This window comes from Arachis ipaensis, chromosome B10 (assembly GCF_000816755.2).
Source record: "Arachis ipaensis cultivar K30076 chromosome B10, Araip1.1, whole genome shotgun sequence".
Taxonomy (NCBI): Eukaryota; Viridiplantae; Streptophyta; class Magnoliopsida; order Fabales; family Fabaceae; genus Arachis; species Arachis ipaensis.
The window spans coordinates 98,127,575-98,136,558 of NC_029794.2; the positions used below are offsets into that span (position 1 = coordinate 98,127,575).

Here is an 8,984-nt window from a genome sequence, read left to right on the forward strand (position 1 = left end):
AACGTATTAGAAATCTGATAATTTTGAAGCATTTTTTAATAGGTTACTCTACTTTAATGAAAGCCTCTTTAGTTGAGCATGGCACACGTGTAACCAAAATACTCGAGTTATTGGTTTCTGTGGATTCCTTCTCTTCATGTCGGCTAATTTCTCAGATCCTCTGCAACATTAATACGAATTTTCTTCGAACTCTTTTGTCCTTTTTCATGCATAAGAAGACAGAACCATGAACAATTGCACACACTGGTAATTTAATGCAACTCTTCAAATAATAAAGAGGGTACTCTTGTAGCAGCAACGCATTCAAATAATAAAGTTACTACCACTATACATACCAGTTTATTATTAGTCAAATTGAGGTTTTGGTTGCCCTTAATAATTTGAATGAAGAATAATGGTTTAATTTCATTGACGAGTGTAGCAAGTATGAAACTGTGGAAAATAGGCTATGTAGGAATTAGGATACCTTCGCATATGGCATTAAATTTTCTACCCCGTTTGGTGCTGCCCTCAACAGCACACTAAGTTGGACGTATCTTAGAGGTTAGATAACCCAAAATTAGTGGCTTTCTTATGCACCGTGATTTAAGGGACTTCTATATTCTAAGAAAGAAAAAAAATTCTAATTTTTCTTTATTGTTTATAGTATCTCCCACTTCGACTGACTATAGACTAATTTTCTAAAAATTATGATTCTATTTAAAGGCTTATTGTTGACTAATAAATTATTGTATATCCAAAAAAAAAAAAATTCAAACTTCAAAATACTTGTTTAAAAAAATAATTGAAGTAACCATTAAACAAATCTAAATTGATTAAAGAAAAACCATATTACTATATTAGTACTGGTTTCATACATAAGCATATATATTAGTTAATTAAGAATATGAGAAAAGAAAAAACAAGAGGGGAAATGCATGTGCCATGTGGGGCCGTAGATTAAGCAGTTGGTAGTGTAATAACCGAAACATGTGCATGTGCGCCTTGATTCTTGCAACTCTCGACGATGTGATGAATATGTGAATGAGAGAGCGAGTGAGAGCGAGCGATTGAAACCCTTTCTTGGCTCATAACTTGTCTTTTCCAACCCCATATAACCCCACATACATAGTCCCTAATGCCCTTAACCTTATGCTAAGTTTTTCCTATATAAATACCAAGCCAAACCCTTTTGCTAAGCATTAAGCAACAAGCAACAAATAAAGCATCTCTCTCTCTTTCTCTCACTCTCATATCCTAGATCCCCTTAGCTTTCTAGTAGCTAGCACCACACAACAATGGCAATTATAGCAGCCTCTGCCATCTCCCTTCTCTTCATTGCTCTCAATCTATGCCTTAGAGGCACATTTGCTGACTATGGTGGAGGATGGCAAGGTGGCCATGCCACATTTTATGGTGGTGGAGATGCATCCGGCACAATGGGTATGTTCATTAAGTGTTACTCTAGATAATCACACTATGGTTTTAAAATAACAATATGTTTAAAAAAGATTAGTACATCAATATACTATTTAAATATATTAATTCTTTAATGCCTAGTTTCATCTAAATTGGTAATTATTGTTGAAAAAATACTATAACAACCATATTAAATATACGTAACAAAATCAATCACTATATCAGTTATTTGTACATAATATATTTAAAATACAACTTACACATTAAAAATAAATTAAACAACACTATGATTTTTTTTTTTTTTTGCATACACTTATTATTGTGCCTAGCCTTTTTATTTGGACATATGGGGTCCCAAGGTGGTGCCTTTTAAGGGTTTGAATCAAGCATTATTTACTATCTTAGACTTTCTTCTAACGAGAGTTAATGATTGCAGGTGGTGCTTGTGGCTATGGAAACTTGTATAGCCAAGGATATGGGACTAACACTGCAGCACTCAGCACTGCTCTATTCAACAATGGCTTGAGCTGCGGGTCTTGCTATGAGATGAGGTGTAACGGTGACCCCAAATGGTGCCTCCCCGGCGCCATCACGGTCACCGCCACGAACTTCTGCCCACCTAACTTTGCCTTGTCTAATGACAATGGTGGCTGGTGCAACCCTCCCCTCCAACACTTTGATCTTGCTGAGCCTGCTTTCCTTCAAATTGCTCAATACAGAGCCGGAATTGTCCCCGTTTCTTTCAGGAGGTAAATTCCGATAACGGTCTCTCGACAGAAATACAAAAACTTTTAATTATTTTATCCAATGAGTAAATCCTATAAAAATAATAGCTTCATCATAAATACCACATTGGATTTGCTTAACTAACCAATGTGGGACTTGTAACTTTTTTCTAGGCTCTTTTAGCTCTAAGTGTTGACTAGAATCATGCATTGACTTTTTTTTTGTGTGTGAAACAGAGTCCCCTGTGTCAAGAAAGGAGGAATAAGGTTTACAGTGAATGGACACTCATACTTCAACCTGGTTCTGATCACAAATGTGGGCGGAGCCGGAGACATTCACTCGGTGTCTATCAAGGGCTCGAAGACAGGGTGGCAAACCATGTCAAGGAACTGGGGCCAGAACTGGCAGAGCAACTCATACCTCAATGGCCAGAGCCTCTCCTTCCAAGTCACAGCCAGTGATGGCAGAACAGTCACTAGCTACAATGTTGCTCCTTCCAATTGGCAATTTGGACAAACATTTGAGGGGTCACAGTTTTAGAAACCCCCCAATTCAAACTTTGTTTGTGCATGTAATATAGTATTGCCATTTGCTTTTTGCTTGTTGGAGTTGGGAGAGTGTGGGAGTTAAAAGAAAAGGAGAGGTAGAATTAGGAGGGAGGAGTTAAAAGTTAAAAAGTAAAAAGGCCAACATGGTCTTTATGCTGTGGTGGCTATATGGCACCCGCTAGGCCTAAATATATATAATATATAGTTGTTTTTGTGTCACGGGATATATGATTAATATCTCATTGTCATTGATCATCATCTCCTAGTTGTTATGTTATAGGTGATGGTGATCCCAAATTCTCAATAGCTTTGTATATTTGATCCCCAAATGGTAGAAAAACTAAGTTGGGGGCGATTTGATTCAATATCATGCTGCTTTTTGATTTGCAAGTCTTGTCCCATTTTACTGTTTAATTGTTGCATACTACAGTAAATTTATAAATTAGAATCTTATTACAAATTAAATCCTCAATCCAACACATAACATTTTAAAGTACTAGTTGACCATCTTATTTTTTTTTCCTATAACATTAAAAAGGGAACGGAGATAAAGTAGCATTAAACTTGAAGAATTCCAAGAAACAGAGCAATTTCCGGTGGCATATGTTTGACTTGGACTATAAATGGAAACTATCAAGAGTAGAAATGCATCGATTTCATATGGCTTCTATAAAATCTTTCTTCCCAAATCCCAATTATCAAGTAGAGTAATTTCATTTTAATTTTGTGAATCTGTCGGTCGTTATTTTGCGATAACTACCTTCCACCAAATACATTCATGCCATGTGAAACCTACTAGCACAAGATTCTGTGAGAAAAGATAGTCGCTGAATGATTAAATTACGAGTTAGAAAAACATAAAATATTAAGTACCTACTTAACTTCACAACGTGACCCATTTCTAGGTCCAAACTTGATACGATTTCAGCGTTTGGACTTTGGAGATGCTTTGTAGTAAAACCACGGATTCAAAAATCAGATGTTGTATAAAAGATATAGGATATCCAATCACTTAGAGTAGATAACTAAAACCAATGATTGGGTTTGATATTTTCTTTTTAGTAGGAGAAAGAGAAACCACGTAGAGCTTAAGAAATATTATTTCTGTTTGTTTAATAATGACAAGTTTGATATTATGACTTCATCTAAACAAATCCTCCCCAATCATTAACATTTTCTAATGTTTAGCTTAAAAGCCTTAAACTTAAAAGTCCGGATCCTTTCTCTTTTTCACATAGTTGAATCACATTGTTTTGAATTTTGGTATAATCAATCACAAGTTTTAGGGTAAAGCACATAACAAACCAAATAAAAATCAACATTACGTATTGTCTTAAATATAATAATATTACATGGTTGTTTTGTTTGTGTTTATATATAAATCGAAGTTATTAGATTCCATTTATACATTCTAAAGATAAATCGAATCATAAGATTTAAATTAGTAAAAAAAATTTTAAATTAAAATACATAATGTCGATTTAACATGTTAAAAAATATTAAAATGATTAGCACATAGTAAATTAAAACAATAGACTTCAATTTATGTCTATAGTAAATCAAAATGATAGGCTTCGATTTATACCCATAGTAAATCGAAACAAGTGGTTTCGATTTACATCCTCTAATAAATCGAATCGAATAACTTCGATTTATAGGCATTGTAGAGCATAGCTAAATCAAATGTATTAGATTCGATTTACTAACATTACACCTATATATAGAATTCAAATTCAGTTATTTCGAATTACAATTTACAATCTTCCCACCTTCTAAATGCACCCTAGAGAGAAAAGTTAGGCAACAACACCATAAGATTCAAAACTGTAGACATGAAGGACGACCCCAATCGTATCTATCGATTGGACGGAGTTATCCATAATATTACTAGTGACATCAATGAATAGGTTAGTGAATGAAATTTATTTTTCAAGATAGATTAGTAATGTTAGTAATATTAAGCCGCTTAGAGTATTTGTTTATAAACGTTAGATAGAAATTAGAATTTTTAAACTACAAATGGTGGTTAGAGTAGTGATTTAGTAGTTTGTTAGAATTTTAAAATTACAAATTCTTCTTATAGTAGTGATTATAAATAACTGTTAGTTAGAATAGTAACTATAGGCTCTGTTAAAATTTGTAAGTTATAAATGTTAGATTAATTAGTAGTGAAAATTAGTTTAGTTAGAATTTAATTTAACTCCAAAGTGTTAGTAATAATAGTGATTTAGGATTGTGATATGTTTTACATTAAAGTTGTTTTTTATTAGTGTTCCATGTTAGGTCCATTTAGATTTAGGTCGGATTTTTTTTTTGAGCTTGTAAGATTATTTATTTGGGTTTAGGACATTTTTTCGATTAGGTAATACATTATTCAATATTCCTTTAGTGAACTATTTTGTTATGGTTCTTAAAAATAATTTTTTATCGTTATGCAGCCCACTGATGTATCACCAGCATGAGAAGGCAGTATGGTATGTCTCCTAGACGATAGGATTGTACTGTACTTGCAGAAGGCTGGTTTATGCCATCTTGCGAGGCTAAACGAGACCTGGTTTAGGTTGGATGAGCTATTAGTGAGTGTATTTGTAGAGAGATGGCGTCTGGAGATGCATACTTTCCATATGTCATTCGGGGAGTGCACAATTATGCTAGAGGATGTAGTGTACCAGTTAGGGCTCCCGATCGATGGTGAGTACGTCAATGGATGCCTGACAAACTTTGAGAGATACATTGAGGGTGGCCGACCAGCATGGGCTTGGTTCGAGGAGCTACTGAGTGTTTTAGCTCAGACGAATTGCATCGACAAGTTCACTTGAAGTGCACTTGGATGCAGGACATATTCAGTGAGCTTCCTCAGGGAGCAAGTGAGGATACGGTTAGGAGGTTTGCGACGGCGTACATCATGATGATGTAATCGACTCAACTTTTCGGTGACAAGTCTGGTGCACGTCTTCACATTTGTTGTCAAACATACGTAGCCAGGCTGGATTACATGGGTAGATACAGCTGGAGATCTGCTGTTCTCTCGTGGTTATACCGGTGCATGTGCCGTGTGGCCAACAGAAACGTGGTAAAGTCGGCTGGTCCGTTGCAGCTTCTTCAGCTATGGATCTTTCGTGGATTCCCTAGTTTCATGCCTGATGGGTTTGATGCCTGTCATTGGCCATTGGCGTCGAGGTACTTGCTATTTACGATTGTTATGTTTGTTAATATTTTTCCAGAATATGGCCTTTATTGATAAAAATGTCTTGGGTTACAGGTGGTCAGGTTATCAGCCAACATTGAGCGAGAAGAGGCCTCGAGTCGCGCATTGAAGGCTCAAAATAGATTTACTTCAGGCTGAGGATGTGAGTGTTTAAGCTTTCAAAATATTTATTGTTAAGTTATTTTGGGCCTTTTACTATTTATAATGACATGCGAGAACCACGTCTTTTTACAGTTCACGTGAATGCCATATAGCTCGCCGAAGGTCGTTCAGGTGGTGCATCCCGAGATTTTAGAGCCACGACATATGGCGTTATGGAGGGCTGTAACGACATTGATTTTTTTTTATAATAGAGTGACATCAGGTGGATCAAGTGCTACTGCAACTTGGTGGAGTGCAGCATCGACCGCATGCCGCACTCAACATTGATTTCTTGATGTCGAAGGATACCAAAGATTGAGATTGGTGGTTTCTCACTGCCTTATAAAGTTGGCACATTCATTGGACCAACAAGGCGCAACATGTGTTACGATTTGACGTCATTCCATACCCAGGACCGTCACAGGTGTACTTGGAGTGGTGGCATGAGCATGGCAAGAGTTTCTTGTCACTTGAGCAATTTCTCCGTGATCCCAGAGCAATTGAAATCCCGACCTAGGCGATGCAGAGAGGTCCAAGACAGATTCTGATATGGACTAGGTGCTTGATATTCCAGACAGGCATCGTGATGGTTTCAGTGGCTAAGAGAAGAGGGGGTTGAATCTTAGCCCCTTTTTAGTTGCTTAATACTTGCTGAACTCAGAGGAGACTTTTCTGTTTTGGCTCGTCTCTGGATACGAGACTTTTTGTTTTTGCTCGTCACTTGCCACAATTAGCTTGATGGTCTTGATGCATGCAGCTTCTTCCTTCTGTTGGTTGAAGAACATTTCTTCCATTATTTCCTGGACAAGGACCGAAGAAAGAAGAGAAGCAAATAGAGAGAAGGAAGAAAGAGAAAAGCAAAGCTATGAGAGTTATGATAGATAAATTAATTAGGTGCATTTCTCCAAGCTTGTGAAGTAGTGTGTAAGCAACCATTAATTTCCATCATATCACTTGACTTTTTCTCTTTCATATTCCCAAGGATTGCATTAACTTTTCTTTATAAAATTTGAATTCCATAATAAGTTAATGTGTGAAGTCCGTTGGAAGCATGCAACCAAAGTTCAATGAGTTGGGTTTTCATCTTTGTGCCTCAATTCCATTTTTCCTTTCGAACCATGCATGCATAACAAATTGGGCTTAGTGATACTATTTAAATTCTGGCCCACATAAATATTAATTAAGAGTTTTCCAAACTCATCAATCTCCCCCTTGATGACAAACATTATTAAAATTGAAATGGGAAAAAATTTAGAGATTGAGTAAAGAATACTCCCTTTGATTTGAATTTCTCCCCCTTTCAAAATGTCACAATGCTCCCCCTTGATGTATGCTTATGTTACCAAGGGAAGCACTTAACCTGTAACATTTTTAAATCAAGCTTCAAGTAACAATGTTATTTAGCATATTTTATGATGCTAAATGCTTGATTTATGAGCAGTTTTAATTGATAATCAAAACTCATTTGATATCATAATCTGTTTTACTGCTCAACCCATTTCATTCAAAAAACAAATTTTCAAATCCTTTCCTGTTAGAGATATCAGAGCAAAACAACATGATGAAAAAGTATTTGAAGTACACATAATCAAAACAAGGCAGTTTTAATGTTTTAAACAATTTAAAGGAACTGCCAAAAATAAGTTTTCCAAACAACAAGTTTATCAATGATGAATCAACAGCCAGGCATCAAAAATAAATCAAACATCATTATAAACCAAATGCAGTTCAAGCAGCAACCATAGTGAATGCAATAACAACATGCATTCTTTGAACACATTCTTTGAACAAGGGTGATCAAGAATTTTCAATTTTAAAATTTCATCCCCTGTTCCCCTGTTTCGTTTCAATTTTGAAATTTCATCCCTTGTTCCCCTGTTTCGTTCCAATTTCAATTTTGGAAAACACATAAATTTCCTCCCCCTTTTGTCATCATGGGGGTACCTGCACAAAACATGATCAACACAGCAAAATATTTAAGAGAAAGTAGCAACAGTATATGACAATATCCTAGAGATTATCCTAGAGCAGGGAGTATTAAGTCATGCTCATACAAAAAACAGATTGAGCCTATTGGAGCCAATATCAAACAGAGTAAAAACAGTCACTAATCATTAGAAAAATTAATTTGTTCTTCAGCATCCCCGTCACTATCATCTCCCAAACGTTCCATCATCAGATTAACCCTTTCTTTGCAATTGTTCCAAGCTTTCTCACTTTCATAAGCTTGCTTGCGGGCTTCTTTGTGGGATTTATACATCAGATCTGCCATGTTCGAAAGTTCTCCCAAAATCTGTTTGATGGACTTAATTGTTTTGGAAGATTCTGGCCTGCCTTCATACTCACTATCCGATGCAGCAGATTTTCGCCCTTTAGTGTCCTTAGTTGCTCCTCCTCCTCTAATTGAAGACACCTTGTTTTCTACAGCCTCATTCAACAAATCAACTTTAAAGTACTCAAATATTCTAGTTAAAAATATACCATAAGGCAGGTTGGCCTTTCTGGTGCTTCTAACAGAATCCCACATGTGTCTAATCATAATATAACCAAAGGATATAGGAGTAGAGGTAACCAAAGCAAATAAGATGAGACAGTCAGAAAATGTTACTCAGTTGTGTGAGCCACTTTGAGGAGTCAGAATATGAGTGATGATTCGGTGAAGCAGGGAATTGACCGGTCCTAGAGCTTTATGTGTTGGAATGGTGCCATGCAATCCAGAAAGGTTCTCGCAAATGTGCTTAAGAACAGTTTTGTATGGAACGCCAACTTGTGTGTCCCATTTTTCCACCATGTACGCTCGCGGTCCTTCATCTTTGAACCCAAGGGCCGCTCCAATTGTTTCAGCATCAAGGGCTATTTGAACCCTTTTGACATAGGAATGAAGGGTGCCGTCAATGAGCCGCATATTGGCATAAAATTCTCGAACAAGACCAGGGTAGACTGGTTTCTGGATGAGAAGCAGA

The 8,984-nt window shown here is 36.3% G+C and overlaps 1 protein-coding gene across 1 annotated transcript; it reads left to right on the forward strand.

Annotated features, from left to right (window-relative positions):
- Positions 1,158-3,062, forward strand: LOC107623419 (expansin-A8). Its single transcript, XM_016325667.2, has 3 exons — positions 1,158-1,422; positions 1,835-2,147; positions 2,361-3,062. The coding sequence occupies exons 1-3, from the start codon at positions 1,278-1,280 to the stop codon at positions 2,662-2,664; spliced, it is 762 nt and encodes a 253-aa protein (XP_016181153.1). The 5' UTR covers positions 1,158-1,277; the 3' UTR covers positions 2,665-3,062.

Excerpts from the sequence above, each read along its gene's own strand:
- LOC107623419 (XM_016325667.2), top strand. The coding sequence starts at position 1,278 with ATGGCAATTATAGCAGCCTCTGCCATCTCCCTTCTCTTCATTGCTCTC. Across the intron at positions 1,423-1,834 it reads AGATGCATCCGGCACAATGG|GTGGTGCTTGTGGCTATGGA; the intron begins GTATGTTCATTA and ends TAATGATTGCAG. Across the intron at positions 2,148-2,360 it reads GTCCCCGTTTCTTTCAGGAG|AGTCCCCTGTGTCAAGAAAG; the intron begins GTAAATTCCGAT and ends TGTGTGAAACAG.